Source organism: Lagenorhynchus albirostris, chromosome 9 (genome assembly GCF_949774975.1).
Source record: "Lagenorhynchus albirostris chromosome 9, mLagAlb1.1, whole genome shotgun sequence".
NCBI classification, from domain to species: Eukaryota; Metazoa; Chordata; class Mammalia; order Artiodactyla; family Delphinidae; genus Lagenorhynchus; species Lagenorhynchus albirostris.
In genome coordinates, this window is record NC_083103.1 from 68,531,919 (window position 1) to 68,559,835 (window position 27,917).

Sequence of the window (27,917 nt, forward strand, 5' to 3'; positions counted from 1 at the left end):
CTCTAGTCAGACACCAGCCTTTCAACTACTCCTTCTCCACATTGTTAGAAAGGGTCTGATAAAGTTCATTTATATCAAGGTGTAAGTGATCACTCATCATGTTCCTCCCAGGAGTGTATTTTTTTGAGAAACAAAACAGACCATGGAATGAATTTCTAATGATAGCTCCTACTAGCTTGTGACCTTGGATGACAAGTTAGTAGATGGCTAAGGACAGAATAAAAACATCCTTCCCACCCCCCCCAAATACACACATACACACACACACACACACACACACACACACACACACACACACACACACACATACAGAAGGACAGCTACAAATGGGATCAAGCTTAAGACTGACTGGTTACTCTTAAAGGAGCTCTTTCTGGAAGGAATTTTTTCTATACCAATAAGAGCAAGCTATGTATTAGGAGGACACAGGTTCTCTTAGACATAGAAATTACATTTGGGAACAGTGAGTCAGTCCCGTCCTCAGCACCCTCATTACCCCTAGGTGGGAGAGGTCCCTTCCACCCACCCTCATATCTGGCTCCTGCAGCACCAGCTGTTCATTCTTTACACATCCAAGGTAGACTTCCCAGGCCATTTCTCCTGGGGCCTGAAACGATTACAAGACTATTTCCATACATATAAATCCCAACATCACCAATGTGGAGCAGCAGACAGTGGGGCTGTGTGTTTGCCATGTGGGAAAGGGAATTTTCTTGGACTTCCTTAACATGGGAATGCATACATTTAGAAAATACCTGACTCAGTGGCAGAGACCATTGTTTTGCCGAATTGGGAAAGAATCCCCGAAGTATCCCTATCAGTTAGTGTTGGGTCTATCCTTACTGGCTCAAGGCCTGAGGAGAATCAGGCCTAGCAAGCATCAGGCTGTAGGCAGATAAAAATGAACATAAATAAAACGGCAGCTCTCGTAATAGTGCTTTCCTTCTTCGGCCAACCCCAAATCTCTTCCCCTGGCATTGGTGAGTAGAACGCCTAAGAAAACTCTCAGAGTTGTGCCCATTTGTACAGACCTGGGACCCTAAGAATAAACCTTTTCTCTGTCTGTCGTGTCATGTCTTTGCTTTGTTTTGCTTGTGTCCCGTGAAGCTAATAGCAGAAGATGCAGACAGCCAGCCCAATGGACAGATTCGATTTTCCATTGTGAATGGAGATCGAGACAGTGAATTTGCTGTGGATCCTGTCTTGGGACTTGTGAAGGTTAAAAAGAAATTGGACCGGGAACGGGTAAGCTAGTTTAGGCCTGCTCCCTTCCCATCCACACCCACCCCTTCACTGAAATCAGGCCAGACTCCATGAGTATAAGTGGGAAGGTTCTCCATTCTAAATAACGCGAGTGGGAATTCCCTGGTGGTTCAGTAGTTAGGACTCTGCGTTTTCACTGCCGTAGCCTGGGTTTGATCCCTGATCGGTGAACTAAGATCCCATCAGCCTCGAGGTGCAGCCAAAAAAAAAAAGAAACAAACGAACAACGACAACAAAAAAACACACATTGAATAATGGGAGTAAATAGGGATGGACTAAAATGCAGCAGGAAGTATTTTCATTAGACCTTAGAAAGAATTTGTTGCCAGTAGATGCTGGTATTTTCTTATTTTTGGAGGCTTTAAAGAAAAAGCAAAAACCTGGCTTTCTAGATGGTTTGAATTTTGGTCCTTCCAAAGCAAGAAAGCAGAAAAGTATATTCAGCGTCGGGATCCTGTGGTCCTGGTTTCATGAACAGCATTGACCCTAAGTGAGCAGATACAAAAGGATAACCTGAAGGTATCTAGGTCAGAAAGAATGATCCAGCAGATTCCTCTGCCCGAGGTTAAACTAAGTTTCTAAACACTGACTTTTTTGACCAAAAATATGTCTTCAAAGTGAAATTTAACTATGGAAAAAGATGCCATAGGCGTGACGCTTAAACGTAGAAAGACTTCACTGGGTAATAGAAGCCCGTAATATACTCCCAAAGTATGAAATGTCATACTTAGGACAGATCAGTTGTGACAACTGTTATAGGTTGAACGACGGCCAAGAGCTGTGGTTCTAACCCAGGCTGATTTTACCCCCAGGGGACATCTGGCACTATTTGGAGACATTTTTGGTTGTGACAAGCAGGCAGAGGCAATATTGACTTCTAGTGAGTAGAAACCAGGGACGCTGCTAAACACCCTGCAACGCACAGGTCCGCCCCCGACAACTAAGAATTATCTGGCCCCAAAGGCCAGTTGGTGCCGAGGTTGAAACACCCCGGTCTAGAGACTCAACGTGAAGATGGCTCATCTTCCGCAAAGCCCTGTGAGCCTGCAGCGCCTGAGCGAGCCCAGAAGGAAGCAAGCGCTGCGATTCTTCACTGTCGGCCCTTTGTGCTTTGGCAGGTGTCTGGATACTCCCTGCTCATCCAGGCAGTAGACAGCGGCATTCCTGCGATGTCTTCAACTGCCACTGTCAACATTGATATTTCTGATGTAAACGACAACAGCCCAGTATTTACACCTGCTAACTACACCGCTGTGATTCAGGTGAGCAAATCTGGCCTCCCAGGCTCTTGTCCTTATGCACTCATCCTCCTTCCTCCGCTGTTAGTTACTCATCATGGTTTACTCTTGTTTTTACCTAATATCAACTCATCCCATCATAGGGCTAGTATGAAAAGAGCCTGATTCTTCTACTGCAACTGATTCATAAAACGTCGATCAGTGCTATGGCCAATGGGGTTCTTTCAAGTGTCAGGTGCTTTCCGTACACGGTCTATCCTCACGACCACCCTCACTTTATAGTGAAGGAGGTAAGGATCTGAGAGGTTAAGTAGCTCAACCAAGATCATGAAGCTGTTAGGTGATAGAGTCAGCATTTGAACTCGGGTCTGTCTTCTGAAAAGACTATTCTCTTCCCACAGGGACAGGCTGCCTTTAAGCCACTTTGTGCTATTCTAGCAGGGGAGGGAGGTTGATACGAACCATCTTGTTTGTCAAAGGGAGACTGGCCATCAGGCTAGAGCTGCTCCTCATTAAAATCAGTCTTCCAGGGCTTCCCTGGTGGCGCAGTCGTTGAGAGTCCGCCTGCCCATGCAGAGGACATGGGTTCGTGCCCCGGTCCGGGAAGATCCCACATGCCGCGGAGTGGCTGGGCCCGTGAGCCATGGCTGCTGAGCCTGCGCGTCCAGAGCCTATTGCTCTGCAACGGGAGAGGCCTCAACAGTGAGAGGCCCGCGTACTGCAAAAAAAAAAAAAAAAAAAAAAAAAAATCAGTCTTCCATAAGCAGTTTGTTTAGCAGTTTAAACCCACTTGCTCTCTAAAATTAGACTGCAGGAGAGAGTGACTTACTGCTGGTGTTCTGCTCTCAGAGAGAACGACTTTTCTTCCCAGCTATTTTTTTTTTTTAATTCAAAAGATATCTCGTGAGCACGGTACTAAGCTCCAAGCTACGTCCATTTCCCAGTATTTCTAGAAGCTGAAAGTCCGACTTCAAGAGGATCAGGAAATCCAGTCCAGGAATACTGTCAGCATGGAGGACTTCCAGGAGACAGGGATGGATATATGTGTCTTGTGGGGACCACGGATACTTTAGGAAATCAGCCTCAGAATCACCCGCCCATCTTGAGGGGCGCCTTTGGAACAACATTCAAGACTTTGAGTCTGGCCATCTATAGGCCCCCAGCTCCCCACACCACTGAGCCCCCCCAGCATCAGGCTGAGCAGCTCTCTGCTCCCTTCCTACCCCTTTCTCAGCGAAACCTGATTCCTTCCCCAGCGGTATTTTGGTTTCCTCTCCTCTCTGATGCTCATTCCAGCAGCTGTGCATTCCTGCCCCTCTCCAGCTTCCACAGAGCTCCCCCCCAGGCTCTGCCCCTTCCCCTACTGCCGCTTCCTTCCATGGCTCTGCTCCCCACCTGTCCCCACGATGCTGCTCTCTGCCCCCCCTCCCCCACCTCCGCTCACTAGCCCAGCGCCAAATGGGCTCTGCCTACTCAAGGTCAGTGTTATGACACGCGTCGATCAGCTTGACAGACTGTTCTCACACGCGCTTCAGGAAGTCAGCAGGGAGAGAACAGAGACTCTGAGCCCACAAGCGGGGACCGTGGCTTCTTGTCTGCAACACTGGGCCCGTCTGTGTTCTCTTTCACCCTCCTTCCTCGGATGCGACCCCTCAGGCACACATACTCTTACCCTCTCTCTTGTATGGAGGAAATGGCTTTTATAGAGAGAGCAAACAAATCAATAAATCTTCTGTGTTGTGTGGGGCTGAGGATACTGTCAGCTTGCACTAATAAATCTACGCCGGGCTGGGACGTTTCCACAACTTATTCCAGAGGGAGACGGTGTCTAGTTCCTGATAACCAAAAGGCCACTTGAGAGGAGAAGCAACATGAGAAGTATCTGAGGTTCTTTTCTCCTGCAAAAAAAAATGCTCCTCCCATTGTTCACCCCAGAATGATTTTCTTTTTCCAACACATGGTTCTCATAAGACTAATTCAGCGCCTAACACATGAGTGTGCCCACCCCGCCCGTGACTGCTGTCATGTAGGGTATCATTGTCTCCATCTCTGGGACCCAAACTCAGTTAATCCAAAGTCAATGTCATCAGAAGGCCTGAACGAATGAAAATGACTTCAGGCCCGAGCTGTGGGAATGCTGAAGTCTAAACAGCGCAGAGCAAGGAAACCAGTGCCTGAGCTACCGAGGAGTTCAATTTGGTGTTTTCAAAGTAAGGACAACCTTGGGCCCAAGAAGGAGTAACTAGGAGCCTTTGTGTTTCCATCTGGGGTAGAAGGCAGAGTTTCTGCAAAATCCTGTTGGCATAATGACATCCGGACTTCCGAAACTTACAGATTCCTTTTCTCTTCATTCGCTAACTGAGGAATATCCATCCCATCCCCTTTCCCTTCCCTTAAGAAATAGCAAAACTGTGTTCTGATGGCTGGGGTGAAAAGCCCTGTTTTTCACCTGACACCCGCCTTTGTATTTTTCCTGGGAAGTTGCCAGGATGTCCCCCTAAAGAGTCCGGTATTGTGACTTTGTGTCACCATGTTGGGCCTCCGCATAACTGTGCTGTGGTAAGTGTGACGAAGTGCTTTCCCATCCTGAAAGGTTGATGTTTTCTTGGCCCGAGAGGATTTCTGACATCGTCATGAAGGCTGATGAGCACCGTGTATCTCTGGAGCCGTTCGGGTGAACTCAGGGCAATTCCAGCCTTTCGAGGACAGGGTATAACCAGCAGCATCCTTGGAACCTGCAAACCCATTCAAAGCCAAGTCCTCATGTTTTCACCTGCAGCTCACTGTCTCACAGGGCAGCTGTGGAGTGGCAGCGAAGGATGGGAAACATGACGCTCACAGAGGCCAGCACATTTTCAGAAGACAAGATAACATCACAGGGAATCCCTTCCGCAAAAAGCGCTGTTTCTAGCACAGCACTCTCAGCTGGTAATGATGGGTTTTCTTTTTAAATGTGAAGAGAGGTGTAATTTTATCTTCCCTTTTAATATACTCTCTTATGCAGGAAAATAAGCCAGTAGGCACCAGCATTTTGCAGCTCGTGGTGACAGACAGAGACTCCTTTCACAATGGGCCTCCCTTCTCCTTCTCTATTTTGTCGGGAAACGAAGAGGAGGCGTTCGTGTTGGACTCGGATGGGATCCTGCGCTCAGCCGTGGTCTTCCAGCACATGGAGTCTCCAGAGTATGTGCTGTGTGTCCAGGTACAGCCTCATCCTCTGGCCGCATCAGGCCAGCTTTCTCTCGTGCTGGTTGCTGGGCCCGTTGGTTGGGTTTTCTTTGTCAAGCAAGTCAACATAACTCATTACTCATTTTAATCTCAAATTCAATTTCACACCAATAAAAGTGGCCTCTGTATGTGAAGTTGAACAGGAAGGAAAGGAAGCATCATTGTTGAAGTGGGACGTTCCCGTAGGGTGTGCCGGGCTGACGGTCACTGGGCTTAAATCTGCATTCTGAAAAGTCCTGGGGTTCTAGTCGAGCCCCAAAGACAACTCATTTGTCAAGCCTTGCTGCTTGGTACTGAGAAGTGTTTCCCAGGTCAACCCAAGTGGGGAAGGAACCAATCCTTGTCCTAATGTGATTGAGCTATTTCATGGCCTCTGCTTTTGAAGAGACCTCAACTTGGTAAGTTTCCCCAGTGAGATGGGAGGGGAACAGGGATTCAGATGGCAATGGCCTCCCAACATTTCAGCTTCTTCAAGGTCATGGTGTAAAATGAAGTGAGACAAAGAGGCAAAAGTGGCAATTATGGGAAGGGTGTGGGTAGGAGCAGGAAAGAGAGAGCACCAAAAATTCACTGGGTGCAAATTTTGCCAGTACCAAGATGTGGGTCCCATCAGTGAAACTGAGTGACTTTTTTTACCCACAGTTGGCACAGAGGGCAACCTAAACTCATTATTGATGGTGGCAATAACAACAATAGCCATTCTTTATGTAGCATTTCATTGTGTACCTTATTTCTCTGGATAAACTATGGCTTACTCTACTCCACGAAACCTTCCAAATTAATGACTTTTGGGTCCAAGCACATTGATAAACTCTTCAGTTGCCAACCACGCGTCCAACAATATTATGTGAATGATTTTATATCACAGTATAGGTCCTCAAGGGCAAGGAGAGAGTTTTAATGCCTTCTCACAGAAGCTAGTACAGTTCTTTGCATACCTTCTCTGGTTGTTAGAGAGCATATTTCACAACTCAGGCTTTGTAAACACCATGGAGAGCTTCCTCCTACTAGTCCCTTATATTAAACTACCACCAAGTCACACGTTTCTGCCTTCATAAGGTCCCCATGTGCATCAGATATGTTCCCTTTGCCATCACCCCACTTTATTCTATATCGCCCGATACTCATACTATTGCAGAAGCCTCCCGGGTGTTCCTCTGGCTTCAGCCTCATTCTTTTCTGATCTATCCCTACACCCCTCCAGGCTAATCATTCCACTTTGATTATATCAGTCCACTTTGATTATGTCATTCCACTAAACCAGAGGTCAACAGACTATAATAGCCCCTGAACCACATCCTGTCCTCGGCCTGTTTTTATAAATAAAGTTTTATTAGAACACAGCCTCACCGATTCATTTACATATGCTCTGGGCTTCTTCTCTGCTGGAATGATAGTTGAGTAGTTGATAGAGATCATATAACCCCAAAGCCTAAACTATTTCTTATCTAGCCCTTTACAGAAAAAGTGTGCCAACCCCTAAACTAAATCCATCTGAGCTCCCTAGTGCCTGAAAACTTGTGAATTCTGACTCTTTCAGACTTTAGGCAGGCATGACTGTGCAGTCCTTCTCAGGCCGCAAGCCCATGAGTCTGCCACCTTACACCCAGTGGCTTCATGCCTTTCTGTCACCCTTCTGGTTTTCAACATCTGAGTGGGCAACCTCTGGCCTATAGAGTCCAAACTCATCACTGTCTTTTTTTTTTTTGTGGTACGTGGGTCTCTCACTGTTGTGGCCTCTCCCGTTGCGGAGCACAGGCTCCAGACGCACAGGCTCCAGACGCACAGGCTCAGCGGCCATGGCTCATGGGCCCAGCCGCAGCATGTGGGATCCTCCCGGACCGGGGCACGAACCCGCGTCCCCTGCATCGGCAGGCAGACTCTCAACCACTGCGCCACCAGGGAAGCCCCATCACTGTCTTTTGAGGCCATACACAGTTTCACTTCAAGTTCAACCTAATTTGCTAAATTTATCTCTTCTTACATGAATTTTCCATTTCAGCATCTCCGGTTCATATAATTCATTTTTAAAAGCATATGGTGATGGTAATAATAAAAATGACAACATTACATTAACTGTCACATACTAAGTACTTCTATGAGTCAAGCCTGTGCTAAGTACGTTGCAATCACTCTGTCTGTTAATCCCCGCAGTACAAGAATCCTGTGAGGTAGATATGACTATTTTATTCAAATTAAAGATACAGAAATTGAAGCTCGAAGAAGTTAAGTGACTTACTCCAGGCCAGACACATAGAGGCAGAGCCAAGATTCAAACTCAGGTCTCTGTGATGAGCAAGCCTGTGCTTTTCTACTGCCTTCTACATACAAGGACACATCTCCTCAGATGGTACCTGGCCTGCAAGGTCCTTTGCAGCCCCACATCTCGAGATACCCACCCTGGGGACCCAGCCCCTGAGAATCTGCCCTTCTCAGAAGTCCTACAGCACTGACTACCTTCACATTGCACATGGCAGTTTCTCAGTAATGATCTGTTTCAGGGTAGTGGTTCTGTCAATTCTTATGTAAAGAAGGAAGTCAAAATGGGTTTTTTCAGGCTACCTACTTTGCCCTTCAGTGTACCATCTTTTATTCTAAACCCTGATATTGTGTACTTCTCACTTTAAATAACATTGTTTCTTAAATGTGCAGAAAAGTGCTGTCTGGTCCAATCAAAAGCAAAGAAGCCAAAGAGAACAAAGATTTCTCCTACAAGTGGGAATGCCACTTTATGGGGTTCCCCTGTGGCTTCTGTCCAAAATTAAAACAAGGCCAGCCTGTTGTGGGCATGCTGGATCCTATAGCACCCTCTGTTCTCCCTCCCAATTCACCCCCATGGCTTTACTGTGTTGACACATTTTATTGTCCATAACAGAGTGTACATATGGGGACCCCAGGTGATAAATCACTCCTCTTACTTAAATGCACATCCTCAACATTCTGCAGAATAGTGGCAGGGGATGGAGGAAGAAGCAAACATGGTTAAAGGAACAGACATCTTCAGAGTTTTGTTGATCTTTTTTTAATTATTTTTTTTTTTCTTACTTCCTTGGCTTTCTCCCTCTTGGTTGTTTTAGGCAAAAGACTCAGGCAAACCTCAGCAAGTTTCTCACTCCTACATCCGCGTGCGGGTCATCGAGGAAAGCATCCACAAGCCCACAGCCATCCCCCTGGAAATTTTCATTGTCACCATGGAGGACGACTTTCCTGGTGGGGTCATTGGGAAGATCCATGCCACAGATCAAGATGTGTATGATGTCCTCACATTCGCCCTGAAATCGGAGCAGAAAAGCTTGTTCAAGGTGAACAGTCATGATGGGAAAATCATCGCCCTAGGAGGCCTGGACAGCGGGAAGTACATCCTGAACGTGTCAGTGAGTGATGGCCGTTTCCAGGTGCCCATCGACGTGGTCGTGCATGTGGAGCAGCTGGTGCACGAGATGCTGCAGAACACCGTCACCATCCGCTTTGAGAACGTATCCCCCGAGGACTTTGTGGGGCTGCACATGCACGGGTTCCGGCGCACCCTGCGGAACGCGGTCCTCACCCAGAAGCAGGACAGCCTGCATATCATCAGCATCCAGCCCGTGGCGGGCACCCATGAGCTGGACATGCTGTTCGCGGTGGAGACGCCCAACAGTGAGTTCTACAAGCCGGCCTACCTGATCCAGAAGCTGTCCAACGCCAGGAGACATCTGGAGAACGTCATGCGCATCTCAGCCATCCTGGAGAAGAACTGCTCCGGGCTGGATTGCCAGGAGCAGCACTGCGAGCAAGGCTTGTCGCTGGATTCCCACGCGCTCATGACCTACAGCACAGCTCGCATCAGCTTCGTGTGCCCGCGCTTCTACAGGAACGTGCGCTGCACCTGTAACGGTGAGTGTGGTTCGGAGAGTACCCTCCCCAGTCCTGAGCTTTCAGAGGTGGCCTGGATTACCATCCTGGCATGCATGCATTCGTTCATTCACTCATTGGACAAAATATTTACTGACCGCCATGTCTTGCACATTGTAAATAATGCTGCAATGAACATTGGGGTCATGTGTCTTTTCAGATTAGAGTTTTTGTCTTTTCTGGATATACGGCCAGGAGTGGGATTGCTGGATCATACGGTAACTCTATTTTTAGTTTTTTAAGGAACCTCCATACTGTTCTCCATGGTGGCTGCACTAAGTATCGTATGATATCACCTACATGTGGAATCCAAACACAAATTATATGAACGAACTTATTTACAAATCAGAAATTGACTCTCAGTCATAGAAAACAAACTTATGGTTATCAAAGGGGCAAGGTGGAGGGTATAAATTAGGAGTATGGGATTAACAGATAACAGTACTATATGTAAAATAAACAATAAGCACCTACTGTATAGCACAGGGCGCTATATTCAATATCTTGTAATAACCTATAATGGAAAAGAATCTGAAAAAGAATATATATATATATATATATATATGTAGAACTGAATAACTTTGCTGTACACCTCAAGCTAACACGTCACTGTAAATCAACTATATTTCAATGTTAAAAAAAAAATGTAGGAATTAGACATGTGATAACAGGTAGGGGAGGAACAGCATTCCAGTGGAGGGGCTGTTTGTATGAGGCTGAGGGGCAAGACAGCAACCTACAATGAGGGGATTGAAAGAGATTTCCGGTGATGACAAAGGAGACTTGTGAGTCGGCCCAGTGATCACAGAAGAGCCATTAGCCAGGGTGACGTTCTAGAAATTATCTCAAAGCAGTGGGAGCCATTGGCTCCTTTGAGGGGAGAGAAGTGACAGAATCAGGTCTGTATTTCATGAAAAGCCTGCTGGCTGCAGAGGTGAATGGGTTAGACGGGGCCGGGCCAGAGGCAGGGAAAGAAGTTCAGAAGCTATCGCAGAGGGGAAAGGCAGCTGGATTTGCTTCAGTGAAAAACAGGGGCCAGATATTCCGGAGCACAGTCAAGGGGTGGATTCAGCCCTCAGAGCGGCAGAGATGGAATGGTTCGTATTTGTCGACGTAACTAGGGTCTCTGAACCTTGACCTTCCCTGGTCAGAGGCCATAGCTGCACAGAGTCGCATGACCACAGTGGTCAGCAAGAAACCTTGCTCTCTCCCTCTTTTTCTCTCTCTGACATGTGGCACCATAAATTCACTGCCCTCTTCGAAGAAAACTGCACCTGGAGTTTTTCTAGCCAGTGAAAACTTGGCCTAAAGGTACTGTGGCCAGAAGAGAAGCCATTTATAAAACATCCTTTAGGTAATTGAGGACAGGCAGGGCCCCTGCCCTCTTCCCTTGTAGAACGTTTTGTGTTGCACTTTGGAGAATGAGTTCATCAGAGGAAGGCCCCAGAGATCACAGCTCCCTCGAGAGACCTTTTGATGACCTCCAAGCAGCCTAGAAGAGTGCTGGCCACTCACTTCGTGGTCCCCAGTGAATTCTGTTTGTGTTTTCATCACGTAGATGCAGTGATATCCAAACTGTTGAATATGTAAATTAGCTCCAAAGTAGCTCCAAAGGAACTCCAAGCATGTGTGCTAGGTGTAATGCATTTCTGGCAGAAGCCACCAACATGCAGGATTTATGAATGCCGGTCGTCCAGACCCTACCCATATTTCCTTTGTAGGCAAACTGATTTATGCACCAGAGCTCTGCTAGAGCCTTCCTGCAGTGATTCACAGCAGGGTTCAAAAGAGGTTCGAGACGGGACAGTGCAGACTCTGCAGGAGAAACTAAACCAGCTAATTAATCCTTGTGCTCTGGGAACTCATTTCATTCAGTAGAAAACTGTGGTGCTGGCAATGTCCTAGGCACTGCAGATTCCAAGTGAAAAAAGACACAGTCCCTGCTCTTAGGAGCTGGCTATTGTGAACTCAGCTGTTGCAAGTACCTGTTGGCATTAATGGTGTTATAAGGAATGCTGGGGAGGAAAAAGGACAGAGTCCCTGTCGTGGCCAGAGGAAAGCTTTCTGTGACATTTAGGCACCAGAGACCACCTATATTCTAAGTTTTGAGGGATGAGTATGAGTTCTTCAAGAAGAGACAAGGGGAGGGCAGGCTTAGCAGTTTTCTTCAAAGCAGGGATTTAGATTTTGTTGGAGAGAGGGGTCTTGCTCTGCATTTTGCATGAGACACTGATGTTTTAAATGCAGTGAGTTTCAAGGTGGTATCCTGGCCCAGGACTCCTGTCCTCGAGTCCCCATAAATCTTTCCACTCCCGGGAAACCCAGAATGCTGGAAGTTTTTGTGATTCAGCCCCGAGACGTCCCAAGAGGAGGCTTTCTCGGTTTAAAAAGCAAGCATTTCCTGAACAAGAACTCAGTCCTGTGCAGTCCTGTGCAGACTAGCCTCACTTCTCAGCCCCTTTGCACCTTTAAGTCACTCTTGTAATTAAGCTGCAAAATAAAATACTGGATGTTAGTGGTAAAAGGACCTCAGAACATCATCTGGCCCAATCCCCATCTTCAGCAGCTGATATACGATAATCTCCCTTTTATAAATATGGTAGCTGCCTGCCTTGCCCAGGGCCATACGGCTGGTGAGAAGGGCATGCTGATTCAATAAAGGTTCATCTTGGGCCCTTGTTTTATTCCCTGCATCTTAAGAACAGGAACTCTTCCATTTTTTATATGATTCATAACCCCAGTGCTATGTACTCTATAAGAATATTCAAATAACCCCATTTTTCCTGACTGATCACCAACCTCATAGACCCATGGCAGAACAGCAGGGGATCTCAGACTCCACTATGCCTGTGACTTACTAGAAATGCCCACTCCTGAGACCCACACTCAAATATAGCAGGAGGTTTTGGGTGGAGCCTGGGAGCCACTATATATGTAGCCTGGGTGATTCTAATTCTGGCGAGTTTGGTGAGGAAACCAAACTCTAAGAAATCTCACATCAACATAAAATAGAAACAATTTCCTCTGGGTTCAGAGGGCAAACTCTTAATTATCATAGTAATGGCTCTCTCGGTTTTTCTGAAGTATCCTCGTAAATAAAAATACAGTGAAGAACTGTTAAGGAAAGCATTAATCATTTTAGACATTTTCTCATTTATTGGAAAGGAGAGGTAATTGAAGTCAGTAAATGCCCCCAGGCCCCCAAACACACACACATACACACACACACACACACACACGCACACCCAGTACTGCTGCTTGTCTGTTTACCCTAGAAGGTTGGCAGATACAATAAATGGACTTTCCCACCACTTGGTGGAATAATTAGGATGATAAATAGAGGTAGCTGCCCATTCTGGGCTGTGTAGTAATATTTATACAGATTTGGCCTCAATATTCTGCCCTCCTCCCAACTTCCAACCCATCTTTCTCTCATGCAGACTTTTGGGTCAAATTAACATCATTTGCATCTTAAACCAAAATGCTGAGTTGCTTTGACAAAATGCAAACAGGCTTGAAATTTAGTGCCAAAGAGCCTCATTATATTCCAGCCCCCATGAAGCATCACGTTTGAACAAAAGTTTGAGAGCTACAGAGAGAGTTCTGAGGTCGTGCGGTGGCTCCTGGTAAACTTTAGATGTTCGGTGAACTTTGGCACTTGGGTAAGAAAGCCCGACACCAACCTAAACGATGGGGAATGATAAAGGCCCTTGAGCTCCTCTGCGGAAGCCAGAGGACAGAGCATTGGGGCAGCCCATGGGGCAGTGATGATTGTCCAGTTTGGAAAATTTTCATTGATTTTTCAAAAGTCTAATCTAGAAATATATCAAAAAGGAGACGCTTTGTCCAAGAGAATGGACTCGCCACGAGACCATCAGAGTTTAAGACCAATGTGTTTATGAGAATGTTAGTGGAAGTGGATGCCTGATTTGTCTAGTCCTGGTTCAGATATGGAACCCAGACTAGAAACTGGAGCTCCAGTAAAACGCGTGGAGCGTCTGCCGTGGGTGAGCTCTGTGCTGGCAGGGCTGAGGGTGACAGCAGCCGTGCCCTCAGCCAGTGGTGTATGATGCCACTATGAGGGTTTGCAGGGCAGGGAGAAGAACACTGAGGGTGATGCCACCTGCACTAGGTCTGAAAGGATGCCTAGAATTAGGTAGGTGATGGGGAGGGAGTGCTCAAGCCTGAGGAGCATTAGAGCCAAGGAATAGAGGCGAGAAACCGCGTGCAGTGCAGTGCACAGATAAAGACAGGGACAAACATAGCAACTAACATTTAGTGAGCAGTGACCTGTTACTGTCCTGTGTTTCACACAGGTGTCATTGCATTTAACCCTCATCATAACCCTCAAGGGTAGGTATCATTAACTTTCCTCAAAAGCTAAGGAAACTTGGACTTGGAAATATCAGTTGACTTGCTCAAGGTCACAGACTTAGTAAGGGTCAAGCTAGGATTCACACCTGGCAGTCCTAACCACTGTACCCTATCACCTCTGCACAGATGTGAAAGGAACTTGAAATTCACCCAGTCCAACCTCCCACCCACTACAGACATCCTGTTCACTGTACTCCTGGCAAAATAATTCAGCCAAGGTTTGAACCCCAGTCCGGGCACTCACTACCTCACAAGATGGACCTAAGACAACTTCTCTCTTCTAGGGCACCAAAATCCACCTCCCTGTGATGTCACCCAGCTCCACCATTTAGAGCCACACAGAACCCGAGCTGTCTAACCCCTCCTGTACAAGATGCCCTCCAGTCATCTAAGGATAGTTTTTAGGACCCCTTGAATCTCTTTTTCTAGACAAACAACAGAAGTTCCTTTGCTCCTTGGCTGTGAAAAATAGGAGCTAGAAAGAGTTGTAATTCCTGTAGTTGGGGCACAGAAAAAGCATAAAGGAAGGAATCCTCTGTCCTACTTGAAGGAGTCCATGAAAGGCGCTGGAAGCAATGAATAGTCCTGGGAAGGTATTTTGAGCAGAGAGAGAAGTGAAGAGAAAAGCCCAGGGATTCGGGGCACCCTTTCATTTGCTCACTCACTCAACAGTGAATTAAATACTTTTCCAAGCCCTAGGCGGGCTGCTGGAGATACAGTGGTGAGTGAGGCTAACATGGTCCCCATTCTCATGGACCAAGAACCGAACAGCAGGGAGCTCAGTTGGATTGAGTTGGATGGTGGGGAGTCTGGACAGTCCTGGAAAAATATGGTAAGACAGGTAAAAGGAGCCTGTGAGAGGCAGCCACAGTGATGTACTTCTCATAAGCACAATAAAATAAAATAAAATGATGAACGCTTCTGCAAGGCAGTAAGACACTTAAAACTTAGCCTTGATGAGTTTTTAAAAAACATAAAACAGGGCTTCCCTGTTGGCGCAGTGGTTGAGAGTCCGCCTGCTGATGCAGGGGACACGGGTTCGTGCCCCGGTCCGGGAAGATCCCACATGCCGCGGAGCGGCTGGGCCCGTGAGCCATGGCCGCTGAGCCTGCGCGTCCGGAGCCTGTGCTCCGCAACGGGAGAGGCCACAACAGTGAGAGGCCCGCGTACCACAAAAAAAAGAAAACAACAAACAAACATAAAACAACCTGAGATTGGGTTTGCACTTGGGCTGGGGATTGTTAATGCTAATTCTCAAAGGACAGAGCCCATTGTGCCAACCCCAGGGATTCTGAATAATTTAGTGTTATCTCCGAATCTTAACCAGATTCCCCCTAAAAACTGGGAAGTTTTTATTTCTCATTCACAACAGATATGTCTCTGCAGATCCCTGATCTCCAGCATGCATGAGTCCTGGAGTGCCAGGAGAGGTTTGGAGGTACCCAGTGTGGAGGTGACACCAGCTTCTCACCTCCCTTATATATTCCATCCACACACAGCTGCCCCAGAGAGGATATGTTGGATGAAACTGTACTCAGCCTTTAGCAGAATCATCCAGAAAATATGGCGGAGCCAAGCAAACACCAATCAACATGATTCTGTGCTTCTGGGAGAACCACAAGAAACCACTTCGAAGCCAAGGGACCTTAGGAGAATGTGTTTTAAAACTTCATGCAGGCCAGGAGTTAAGAAGGAAGCTTATTGACTTATGTGGCATTGGCTGAGACGTGGCATCTTGGCAAAGCATGCGAACTCAGGGTGTAGGATGTTTACCATCAGTCATTAGATTCTCAGTATAATGAGGCAGTGATATAAATCAAGAGGTTGAATAAGCTCAAAGTGGCAGCAATAATAGTCACAGCTAAATACTGATGTATTAGCTAAAGGCATAGACTTAACGCTGGGAGCTGTGGGAATTCTGGGGAGATAAGGAGAGGAGAGTCATACATAGGGAAGTAAGACCCTTTTAAAACCACGGGAGGATCACCTTCCTCCTCCCTGCAGGTTCCAAAGCTCTGAGCTTCTGCTCAAGTGAATTGTATATTGTCAGCTCTGTAGAAAGTGACCTAAATTTCCAACCGAGCGAAGTTTCAGGGGTGGTAATCCTTGTGATGAATGGCCACATCATGGGCACATTTCTCCTGGTAGAGAGACTTTGTGAAAAGAATACCTCTGTCCGAGATAAGCTTGTGGAGGGGCTAACCCAGCTGCACATGGCCTGTGACGCTGATTAATAAAAAGCTCCTCCCGTGCACACAGTATTTCATATCATCTGTCAGTTTACAGATCGTGACTCTGACCCAGAAAGAACAGCAAGAAAAGGATTACACTGGAGTTTAGATCTCTGCCATATTGTCAGCCTAGTGTCTCCAGTTTGGGGACATTGTAGTAATTGGTTTTTATTCTAATTTTTTTTTCTTTACAAGTTGCTTTCACGTACATTAGCCCATCTAATGCTCACAACTCTATGAAGAATCATTATCCTCATTTTTCACAAAAGAAAAGCAAGACCCAGAGAAGTCAAGTGACTTGTTCAGAGCCACACAGGAAATACGTTGAATAACTAGTCAGGGCCAAAATCCAGGGCTGCTGCTTGTCAATGCCGCACCCTTTCCTATTACAGCGCCCCACCTTCCAGAGGGGACCTAGGGATGGGAAACAGAGATTTCTCTGCCTGCTTTATGCTCTGACAATTGCTAAAAACATCTGATCCTTCTGCCCTGCCCTGACTCACCACAAATGGTGTTAGTGGGTTTGATAAAGTGGGACCTTTCTCCCTTCATGCTCACTCTGACACCAAACTGATGGATGCCTGGAGATGCAGATCATGAAGGTCTAGAGCCTGCATTCCCCCCAAGCTGTCACTGATCACAGAACAAGTTAATTAAACCTGGATTATTTAACGACAGTTAATAAGATAAACTTCCTCCCAGAAGCCAATGGGAGCAGACACTGTTGTCCCTTAACGGTTGTACAGGAGTGGATGAGGCACTTTCCTCCACCAGAGAGAGGGTCTTTAAGACTCCTAACGATAGCAGGTATGAGTGCTTCTCTGCACAGGGGATGATGTGAGCATATGTTTTCTCAAAACAAGTTAACCCCTCAACACCCATTGAAAGCATACTGGATTCTGTGTTGCTGGAAACTTTACGGCTTTGGCTGGGAAGAGGGTTGTCATCCCCAGGAAAGTGTCCCAAAGACCCAGGCCTGGGTACATCGGAGGTCAAAGGACACACGGCATTGTTCAGGGTTGGCGTATGAGGGTCAAGTCCCTCTCACGATAAATATTTCAGAAAGGACCTAATTTCTTATCATAGTTGAAGAGAGGGAAGAACTACAGTATCGCATATGGGGGGTATTTGGTTTGGGGAAACCTGTTTTTCAGTAACCAGAAGTCTTTCTCGACTTGGAAAAGACTGCATTTCGTGCACATGCTCACATCTGTCCCCAGCTAAGGAGCATGTTACATTTACACTGACCTCCAGACTCTAATCTGCCTTCATACTTCCTTGAGCCACAAGAGAGCAGATGGTGAACAGAGCAAACTGACAGCAGTAGCTGGAGCCAGAACGTTTACGGCTACTCCCGTCCCGGGCCGGGAGGCAGGGAGGTGGCCCCCTAGGATTTTTAAAGCATCGAGAGACAGATCGCTTGCCAGAACTGTCCCTTCTGCCTTAGGAAACCTATTAAAAAGAAAAGGAAGGAAAAATAACCTATCAAAGTCAATGACTGCTGGAATGAATAGAAATATACATTATTATATGTTTAATATTTATATTAATTTAGAATGCACTTATTATAATATATTAATATATTTTCTATCTGTCTTCCAGCTAGAGTTTTTATAAGGGGGGCTGGATCTAATGCAATTCATTAATTTAATGAATTTAACTATATGGGTTCTATGGTTATGACATAAGGAAAGAAGAAGCAAAAGAGCTGTGAATTTGAACTCCAGTTACTGATCTAAGTGACTTTGTGCTTTAACCCAATATAAGCGATATGGGTGATAAAGTGAGAAGCCCAATGCTAACTACCAGGGCAGGACTGGTGGTAAAAGAAAAGGCCAAAACATGTGAATAAAAGGGAGAAGTACTCAAATGCTGTGTTTATTCTGAAATACAGTGTTTAGCCTTTATTATATGCACTTACAGCTGAGGTTTTTTTAAATTTTTTTTTAAATTTTTGTTATTATTTTTTTTTACCATAACTCCTGGCAGGAGAAAATAGCTTTGCTATCATGGGTCTGAAATTATCTAGTCCTCCTTTCCCCTTTCAAACAGAGGCTTTGAAACTGCATTATTGATAATGCAAGTTTTCTAAGCAACGTAGCCATTGCATTAGGGCAAAAAAGACTCTGAATGTAGTATATGTAGCTGTATCTCAGAAACAAACACAGACATTTATAGAAAGGATATCTTTTGGCCGGCTGAACTAGGACCTGGGAAGAGGCACGTCCACAGAATGGAAAGGAACAGACTTCTTAAATACATAAATTACTGTTCCCATGTCTAACTGGAAATTAATGCCCAGGTAATTTAGAGTTACATCCATTTGATGGGATGAATTCTGTGATTCCTTTATGCTCATTGCTACCTCCCTGTGGCGTGGTTCCATTTTTGAGCCCATGCTGACTAGTCAACAGGTAGGAGCCACCTAGGAGTTTGCAGCCTCAGAAACGGAAATGAATCCAATCATGGAGACAGCACAGAGTAGGCTGGGAGAGTTGTGAACTTACCGTAGGTAAACATTAACACGTGCATGCGGTCAAGCCACTAACGATGGTAGATTCATCCCCAAGAAACACAGTTCCTTGCTACTCAAAAGAGCTCATCCTTCAAGCCAGAGTTTTTAAAATGCTTTCTTCCTCTGCAAGGACTTCTGACATTCTCCCAGGAAACACAATTGTTCCTTCTCTAGGGCTTCCCTTGCACTCACATACCTCTCGCAATGCAGTTACTTTATTGTACTGTAATCATGTGTTTGTGTGCGTGTCGTTTCCTGTGGGGAGGAAGAGATGGGACCTTTTTTTTTTTATCTTTATATGTCCAGGCCTATTACCTCGCTGGCCCTAAAAATTTTTTTGTTGTTGGATGAATGCATCAAAAATTCCAAAACTGGTTATCCAAAGCCTCTTGAAGGGACTTCCCTGGTGGTCCAGTGTTAAGACTTTGCACTTCCACTTCAGGGGGCACGGGTTTGATCCCTTGTCAGGGAACTAAGATCCCACATGCCACATGGTGTGGCCAAAAAAATTAAAAAATTAAAAAAAAAATCTGGTATCAAAAGCCACTTGAAACAGATCATAAAGTGGCTGAACAGCTGTTTTAGGTTCTATAAATATTGATAAATACATGGCAGGAATAAAGATTTCTTGGAATGAAATGAGGAAGATGTATTTCAGGGCACTCAGGTCTTTTAGAACCATTTGTGAAGATCAGTCCGAATTTTCAGTTAAAAATCCCTTCATCTTCTAAGACTTTGTAAGCTGGGTCATTGCCAAGAGTATCTTTTATGGCTGAGCTCTCAACCAGTGGAAAATAAGATTTATGAACTCTGAGTTTGCTAGTGCTATACTTACATCTCTCCCCTCCAGGATTACAGTTCCTAAAATGTTTATGTGTAGTTAGCATTAAATGTCTGCTTTCTCCTGGGCAAAGAAATGACTGTATAATGGAATAATATGCATAATGAGGAGGAAAGAGTTGGTATAGAAAGGAAGAAGAGAATGGGCCAGATCTTGCTGAGGAAAGATGCTGCTAAGGCCCAGTGTGTTCTTGGTTCACAGAGAAAAGGTTCTTCTTTAGTCCACTGCTAACCCAGCTGTGAATTCTTTTCAATTTGTGTCTTCTTTTCTACAGTCCTTTTACCACCTAAACTCTCGCCTAATTACATTTGAAATACCCAAGACCTTTGGAAAGTGCGTTTTCTTTGGTGGACCCATAGTTGCCGTCACCACAGTTCTGAAAAACTCCCTTGGGTCCTGAATTCCACCTTAATCAGATAATCTGCCTTCCAGAATTTTCTTTCTGAGGAATTAACCTTTCATCTCACTGTGCTATGAACATTGAACAGGTGAAAAGGAAGCCCTCCTTTGCCAAGGAAAATTCTGCTATGTTTGATAGTCAGCAGGGCACATTTACAGCTAATCAATACAATAGCAGGGGGCAGAAGGGATTAGGAAACGATGCGAGTTGTGCTTTCACAATCTAGAATGAGTCATACTTTTCTTTAGAAAAGTCTTTTTTTCCCTCAATCTGAAAACAACAGCTGACGTCTTGTGAAGTCTACCTAAGATTTTCAGGGCTCCAGGCAAGGAGCATAGAAGAAGTCTAAACTCAAGTGATGCATTCAAATGGCCCCCAGTATGCGGGAGCCCCATCCAATAAAGACTACGAGAGCCCACGTGGTATGATCTTTCTTCACCAGAAGTTGGCCCAGTCACAACCTTAGCATATTTTAGCCTAAACAGAGGAGCACCATTGACTCTTTGCCCCCAACGTACTTCACTCTGGCAGTGAGCTTTTGGCAGATGCAGGGATGTTTGATGGGCACCCACACCAGGTGAAGCTCATGCAGGCATTCCTGCTTCTGGGCGGCCATTTTGTCTCTCAGCTCAGAGCCTATAGAGCCCAGCTCTTGACCCATTCCTGTGCTTCCTGGACTTCCTGGAGTGTAGAGTGATTGCCTTTCTACTGATCATGCGTGTTCCCCTCTGTCACAGGAGGACTGTGCCCAGGGTCCAACGATCCTTGCGTGGAGAAGCCGTGTCCAGGGGACATGCAGTGTGTCGGTTACGAAGCCAGCAGGAGACCGTTCCTCTGCCAGTGTCCACCGGGGAAGCTCGGAGAGTGCTCAGGTGCAGAGCGGGGCGGGATGACGAGGGTCTAAATTCACATTCTGTCTGCATGCAACGTTTTCCTTCCGCATGGACCCCAGCTAGCCTCCCCCCTCAAATACTTGAGATTTATTACAGCTGCAGCCTGTGCTCAGGAAACATGCAATGCCTGTGGGCTCCTTATATAATGGGAGGTCACAGCATGTGTTTCAATCATGTCACATGGATGTTAAGGGTGTGAAATTATGGAAAATAGAAGGCTGTTGGTTAGGCAGAGGAGTCGGAGTATCTGTGCCATGGCCTTTGATGTTCAGAGCCTCCACCTTTCAACAGAAGGTAAAGCTGAGCCAGTTCAGTTGACCTTCTGTAGGGTAAGTCCAGCCTAGATCAAGAGACTCTCCACTGCACATGTACAACTAACTGCGTGTTCCCAAAAGGCGAGGGAGGTGCTCACCTCTGTTTCTTAAAGAAAGAAAAAAAATCAGTATTTGTGTTATTTCAATCCAAATGATCCTCCATTTCTGATTATCACTCAACTTCAATACTTCTTTTGATTCACATATGCTCTACCACTTCTTTCCTCTAAAAAGAGTCCTGTTCATTTTTGGTACCAATAGAACCCTTTTTTTGGTAGAAGATGTATTTCAAATATAGGCACACTGATACCAATTTTGGAATCCAAGAAATATTTATTGAGTGATGATTATAATAGCCATTATAATGGGAATAAATACGCCTAGTATTTGCAAGGCACTTGTTAAGCACTGGGTTCTAGAAACTCAGCCTTTGCAAAGACAAGCACCGTTCTAAAAAATGGAAGCCAAAGCTCTTTCAGAGTTGACTTCGAGAATGGAGCTGCCCCTGAACTGAAGAGATCACCCGCATACTTGCCTTTGAAGGCTTCTAGGGCTTAGACTTAAAAGATATTTATGCTGACCTCACCCCAACACACCTGCTGTGTACACAGCAGGTGGGTCTGCAGGGTGACAGTAAGGCCAAGTCTCCTAACTTCAGGTGTCCCTTTCTGCCCTTCTCCCTTCTCCTTTCCATATGGAAAACTCTTCATAATCCACGATTATCATCCATTTGGCATATTTCCACCCTTTCCACCCTTTCCCCCCACCCCCCACCAGCCAGAGGGCTTTTCAGCCATTACTTTGCTTGTTAAAACATAAAGATGGAGACAATAAAAAAAAAGAGAGGGTTAACTCAGAATTGGGTGATGTGGGTGCAACTAAAGATTCTAGGAAGGGGAGCCTTGAAATGAATGGTCAAAAGGCAGAGCTGTGACTGCACAAGACATGAACTTCCTTTATATCATTATCCTTATCAACATTTGTGCAAATGACCTAAGCTGTCTGTTCTGCATTAGGATACTTGGGGAATATGGATATTCTTTTTTTTTTTTTTTTTTTTTTTTTTGCGGTACGCGGGCCTCTCACTGTTGTGGCCTCTCCCATTGCGGAGCACAGGCTCCGGACGCGCAGGCTCAGTGGCCATGGCTCACGGGCCCAGCCGCTCCGCGGCATGTGGGATCCTCCCGGACCGGGGCACGAACCCGCGTCCCCTGCATTGGCAGGCGGACCCTCAACCACTGCGCCCCCAGGGAAGCCCTGGATATTCTTTGAGAATAGTTTTGTCTTTCCCTTGTTTCATAGTATTGAAAATTCTTAAATATCTAAGTGATGAGGGTGGGCATAAAGGGATATCTTTTAATAGTGCTAATTTTAGAAAATAGAATTGGGAATTTAGTGACACTAAGAAAATTCAGGTTAGAGAATATACCAACTTGTCCTTGACATGAGAGAACTAAGATTTTTCAGCATCTGACTAGTAAATTTTTTTTCACTTTGAAATTAGAGTGTGACCTGAAATGGAGAAACAGTTTTTAATCCAAAATGGTTTCTCCTCAGTGGCTTCCCTAACTTCCCATGGTCTTTCATCCACTTGCTTGGTAGTTGTTGGGTGGTTTCATGTGTCCCTGCTCGTTTCTGGATGTTAAAAGTATCTGTATCTCCTCATCATGGTCTTTTCAGGGCACACTTCTCTCAGCTTTGCTGGAAACAGTTACATCAAATACCGGCTTTCTGAAAATAGCAAAGAAGAGGACTTTAAACTGGCCCTGCGTCTGCGAACACTGCAAAGCAATGGGATTATAATGTACACCAGAGCAAACCCCTGCATCATTCTGAAGGTAATGAAAATAGGTTCTCTTTTCCTGCAGTCAGTTCTCATGTTAGTATTTTGGCTCTTGGATTGGGGTCTGAAATCATTTTGTCTTTTAAGTTCAGAAACCAGAAGCCGGCTTTAGGGCCAGGGGAGCAGCAGCAGAAGTGGGAAGTGTGCCAACACTCCATTTCCTTTCGTACATTCAGCTTCAAAATTAGCTCTTCGGAGACTGGGGCACCTCTCTCTGGAGTAGGTTCAAGAGCCGGCCTCCTCTGAGTTGTAATCACTCAACAGTTCATTAGAATGTGTTTCCTGATCAATTCCACGGCAGGGTGGTCCTTTCAAAAGACTGACTGTATCCTCTCCTACCACACGGGTCTATCCCCAATGACCCCTGAAGGTCACTTGTGTTCTCGCTCAGGGAAGAAGCTGGACATCTGGGCTGTAGAAGATTCCATATGCCCTCTTATGGCCCAAGTAGCCCAATTTTTAAAACATGCCCAGCCTCAGAAACCCTCCAAAGGCACCAGATTTCCTTTAGAGCAGGGGGTCCCCAAGCCCTGGGCCGTGGCCGGGTACCAGTCTGCGGCCTGTTAGGAACCGGACTGTACAGCAGGAGGTGAGCGGCAGGCGGGTGAGCTAAACTTTATCTGGCGCGCCCCATCGCTCCCCATCGCTCGTGTTACCGCCTGAGCCATCCCCCGCATCTCTCCAATTACCGACTGAACCAATCCCCCATCACTCGCGTTACCGCCTGAAACACCCTCCCCCCATCGCTCGCATTACCGCCTGAACCATCCCTCCGATCGCTCCAATTACCGCCTGAACCATCCCCCCCCCATCGCTCCAATTACCGCCTGAACCACCCTCCCCCCATCACTTGCATTACCGCCTGAACCATCCCCCCCATCGCTCGCATTACCTCCTGAACCATCCCCCAATCGCTCGCATTACCTCCTGAACCATCTCCCCAACCCTAACCCCACCCCAGCCTGTCTGCGGAAAAATTGTCTTCCACGAAACTGGTCCCTGGTGCCAAAAAGGTTGGGGACCACTGCTTTAGAGCAAGTCTGGCATTCGTAGTCAGATCAGAGCTTCTGGTCCCTTCATGAAAACAACAACAATAATACTAACAGCATGACATGCCTCATTTGATTTGTGTCATAAAGCTAATATAATAAATGTGTTATATATATATACGATCGGCCCCATTTGATCAAGGAGCATATAGAGGTTCAGAGAGGTTAAGTTATTTACCCAAAGTTGTACAGCTAATAAGTGGCAGGCCTGGACCTGACTTCCAGTGTCTCTCACACCATGCTCTTTATCTTGATGCTCTCCCCAGCTCTCAGTTTTGTAACTATAACTCATTTCATCCAGAATCACATCTGGGCATCTGTAGACAAGATTAAGCCTTCCAGGATGAGAGGAGAAGGGAAAAGTAGGAGGAAGACATGTTTAATTGAACGTTATTCTCACCAGGCTGCTATGCCAGCCCACCGTAAGTGTGTTCAGAGACGGGTGAAGTCTGTCCAGTAGGAGATACCCATCCAAGTGGAAATGGCTAGCGATTTTCTCCTTCCTACTGTTCTGTCACTAAGCTTAACTGGGATCCTGGTGGGCTTTTTTAGCTTCTGTTCTTTGATTGCTAGGTCACATCCAAGTTGATTAGATGACCCAGGCTTTAATCCTGGAGGGAGGAAAGTATGTAGAACATTAAATGCCTGTGGCTTCTCCTACCACATAGACCTTTATGTACCTCCTTCTTGTACTGCCAGGTATTACTTGGTGTCCAGAGGGAGTGAGCACAGAGCTGGAGTTTAAAGTGGGCCATTTTCATGGGCAATCTCCCAATACCCTGACTCATTCAACTCAGAGAATAATTTCAGCTCTGTTAGGAAAGCAGTGTTTTCAAAAGAAAACAAGCTAAACGCTCTGGATGCACAGTTTTAGAAAACAGTGAATTCCAACCAGATCTTCATGGTGGAAGAATATAAATTCAAAAACCTAAGTTCTGTCTTTTTAACCTCCTAGCCTGTGAAGCAACCTGCCTAGGGTCCTTAGCTCACTTTCTAGCTAGCCCTGAGCAGTGGGGTTTGTATAATTACTGGGAAGGTGCTCTGCCCATTCAGACGTACCAGCTCCCAGGGGCTGCGCCTGGGTGTCGCTGACCTCGCACCTCTCCCCTTCAAGCTTCAGTAAGGCTTGTTGCTGAACGTCCTTAGGAGGCAAATACTTTCTATTAGCAATTCTCTTAAATGGCATTAAATTTGAAAGAGAACAAAAATATTGGACGTGAATGGCTCGGTCCTAAAGCGGAGCTTGCCATTTGACACTTCACTGGCAAGTGTCTAAAATGTGCAGAACCCTGGAGATGGGAAAGAAGAATAATTAAACCTTTTAGTCAGTGCTAGCTCCTAAGGTATATTGTATTTCGTGAAACAAGCGTGTTTCTGAAAGTTGTGTCAATTGAATCTCTATAAATGGAACTCTAATAAACTAGGGATGGTTGCTATTTGAAGGAACCCTTCCCTTAGTCCCTCTGTGATGCGAATGATCACCCCCAATCTGTCTGTTCTGTAAGTTTGCTTTTCATATGTTGGCTTTGCCCAAAGCAGGACAGAGCTGTACTGAACTACTGCAGATACTTTCCTACAGTTGCCAGGAATATCCACTTAGGGGATTTGAATCTGTTTCCTTAACATTTTCAGCCTCATGCAAGATTTAATTTCATTGGCTTTAGGTACAGTATGTGCCTTGCACTTTGGTTCAATGACTACGCTGAAATGCTTTGTTTAAACTGCACCTCTTGGTTGTTTATATTTTCCCGGTTAAAGCACATTCCCTAAAAAGTACTTAAGACGATCTGTGGGGTGAAGAGCACCCCTTCAAGACAGTTGAAGAACTGCATGGAGACCTCGGGAAGTGAACATTCTCATGGACGAGGAGCAACGCTGTCTTTTAGCAGCAGTAAAGGCGCTCGTTCTTCTGTTCATCATTGATACCCTGTCTCCTTCCAAAAGAGATTCCAGGCTTACCATAAATACTCAAATGCAATAAAATCAAAGCACCATTAAGATGAAAGCAAGGATAGGTAAAATAGGGGAAGGAGATTAGGAGGTACAAACTTCCAGTTATAAGTCATGAGGATGTAATGTACAGTGTAGGGAATGTAGTCATTAATATTGTAGTAACTTTGTATGGCAACAGATGGTAACCAGACTTATCGCTGATGATCATTTTGTAATGTATAAAAATATCGAATCAAAGTCAATTATACTTGAATTTTTAAAAAGATGAAAACAAAAGGTTAAGACTCAACCAATGAAATAGGGACGGACAGAATATCATCATTGAAAAATCTAGACCAGGGGTTAGTTGAACACAAACCATAACTCTGAGTTTCCTGGCAGCCAAACTCAGGATGAAAATGGTGGGATAGATGCTGTGGCTGTCCTCGAACCTATAAAAGAAACATGTCAGATCACCAGGAGAGACACAAGTAACTTTTTCCCTATGTTAGTCTCTCAGGTGCAATATTATAGCAGAAGCACGAGAAGTACTTGCTTGTTAATCTAGAAATATCACATTTGATCTCTGGGGAAAGTTATAGATGAAACATGACTTCATTTTGATGATTCTCAGACATGGCTAGTTAAGGCCCCAGGACTAAGAGGAAGATAGTCAAGGAAAGCTCATTTGGTTTATAAAACAGTCCACTTGGAAGAGCCAGATCCTTGCAACACAGATCAGAAGAGTAACAAGGAAGACCTCACAGAGTTTCAAGGATATATGAAAGCTATCACTGAGAAGTGAGCTAACTTATAATTACACGTTAGAGTAATAATGAAATACCTAAGCGTTTATGAAGTACTTTCACGTACATATATTTTTATTCTCACTCTCCTGTGCATAGATGTGAGTGCCTACTTTTTCGCCTGTGAGGAAACTGAGATTCAGAGAGAATCATTGACTTGCCTAAACCAATCAGTAGTGGACCTGGCCCTCTGGCAGTGGCAAACAGGTCAGGAGTACAGCAGTGTTTATCAAAAGAAGAGATTTGAAGGAATGAGATTTATTCACTCACGTATTCATTCAAAGTGTATTTTTTGAGCATCTACTGTATGCCAGATAGCTATTCATGGCTGCCTTAAAAACAGGTTTTCAAGAAGTTCGCTTTTCAAAGAATATTTAATGACCCCCTTAAAAGTTTTATCATGATGGTGCATTTGCTAGAGCCACGCATGAACAATCTGAAGCAGTAAGACTTATGCCATAATTCATACTTTTTACTCAAAATCGTACTTTCCTACAAGATGACTTCTTACAGCTCTGATAGCTTGTCTCCCAAGCTCCAGGCCACAGAAGATCCGGGTTAAAGCACATCACCGATTTCAGACAACCCTGAACACCTGCGTATTTCGTAACAGTAGGGCCACACTCTGAATTATGCATTTCATTGAACACATTGCCTACGTGCCTCTGCCCCCTCCCCCGTCCCCCGCACATCATTCAGATCCTCGCTGTAGACTTTTCTTACAGTTTCACGCACACCTCAGTTTCTATTAAAATAGCTTGCCCTCTGCTTTGAGAAAGCTTTGTCCTCTTAAAAGAGAGATCCTTTAAAACTGGATAAACCCTATTCTGAAGACAGAAATACTAAATATGATCGGCACATAATTTTCCAAGATGAGAGGACTCAGATATGAAAGTGTTCTTTCCTCTCCCTGGCATAATATACTTGTGAAATGGCCAAACATTACTTTTTGCAAGGTAGCTTTTGGTATCCACATTCTTATTTGTCATCTAGACAAGGCTTATAATTCCAAACTCCTAGACTTTTGAAGGTACGGATCATTTTTGTTTTCAAAAGCCTGAGGCTTATGTAGGCATCTGGCTTTCTATTCATTCAG

At 45.4% G+C, this 27,917-nt stretch overlaps 1 protein-coding gene across 1 annotated transcript in view; it reads left to right on the forward strand.

The window, feature by feature from the left end:
- Positions 1-27,917, forward strand: part of FAT3 (FAT atypical cadherin 3) — a 696,814-nt gene that overhangs the window by 642,310 nt on the left and 26,587 nt on the right. Inside the window, exons 16-21 of the mRNA XM_060157887.1 lie at positions 1,108-1,245; positions 2,382-2,525; positions 5,506-5,703; positions 8,807-9,605; positions 20,722-20,856; positions 22,872-23,029. Coding sequence (XP_060013870.1) covers positions 1,108-1,245; positions 2,382-2,525; positions 5,506-5,703; positions 8,807-9,605; positions 20,722-20,856; positions 22,872-23,029 — 1,572 coding nt within the window. The remainder of the gene's footprint in view (positions 1-1,107; positions 1,246-2,381; positions 2,526-5,505; positions 5,704-8,806; positions 9,606-20,721; positions 20,857-22,871; positions 23,030-27,917) is intronic.